The following is a 773-nucleotide window of genomic DNA, read 5'->3' as shown; positions in this document are numbered from 1 at the left end:
TCATATTGTACAAAAATGAGCTTTTGAAAGTTTATATAGAATATTAAATTTTTTTACCACTAGCACCATAAAGATGCTCAGTAGTTTTTTCAAAGTATTTTATAGGTTTCAGTCCTTCCCTGATACAATTTTGATTAGCTCCTGAATCAATAAGGACTTTAGTAGTAAATTTGTATTCTTTATTGACTAAAATAGTCATATTGCAACATCACTTTTGAAGTTGAATTCGGTAAATAACATTAACCTCTTCTTCTTCAAATTGAGAATTTTGATGAAGAGTATAATCGTCATCAGAGGAATCAGATGAGGATAAACCTCTAGATTTTTTTGTTAAATCTTAAGTTTTGAGAAGAGTAATTTCTATTGGTACGTCTTTCATCTAACGTTCAGGAATATAAATTTGAGATTTCATAGAATTGATTTCTTATTTTAAATCAAAACTAGAAGATTTTGAAGTCTCTTTTTGAAATTACTCATAACATTTTACATATTAAAACGTTTAGAAGTAGTAGATTTTGAAGGCAAAAGAGTACTGAACTTATTTTTGAGTTGTGGATCATTAGTTTGATCAACAATCTCTTTAATAAGTTCTCCTTCTTTGGTAAGACTATTTATAGATTTAAAACGACAAAGTTCTTTACTTTGATTAGAGAAAGAGGATAAATTTGAATTAGATTCAACTTCAGAATCTTCTTGATGTTGATAATCCTGTTTTAAATCAGAAACATATTCATCATTAGAACTAGAATTTGAATTAAAAAGATTGAGAAGTT

The 773-nt window shown here is 26.9% G+C and overlaps 1 protein-coding gene across 1 annotated transcript in view; it reads right to left on the bottom strand.

The window, feature by feature from the left end:
• Positions 1-108: 108 nt before the first annotated feature.
• LOC111392413 (lysine histidine transporter 1-like) overlaps positions 109-773 on the bottom strand; it is a 22,825-nt gene continuing 22,160 nt past the window's right edge. Inside the window, exons 6-8 of the mRNA XM_023017762.1 lie at positions 488-708; positions 245-317; positions 109-141 (exon numbers count right to left, since the gene is read on the bottom strand). Of these exons, the coding sequence (XP_022873530.1) occupies positions 109-141; positions 245-317; positions 488-708 (327 nt within the window). The remainder of the gene's footprint in view (positions 142-244; positions 318-487; positions 709-773) is intronic.

This window comes from Olea europaea, unplaced genomic scaffold (genome assembly GCF_002742605.1).
Source record: "Olea europaea var. sylvestris unplaced genomic scaffold, O_europaea_v1 scaffold9272, whole genome shotgun sequence".
Lineage (NCBI taxonomy): Eukaryota > Viridiplantae > Streptophyta > Magnoliopsida > Lamiales > Oleaceae > Olea > Olea europaea.
Note: the sequence above shows the minus strand (reverse complement) of the source record. Positions and strands in the feature narration are given on the sequence as shown.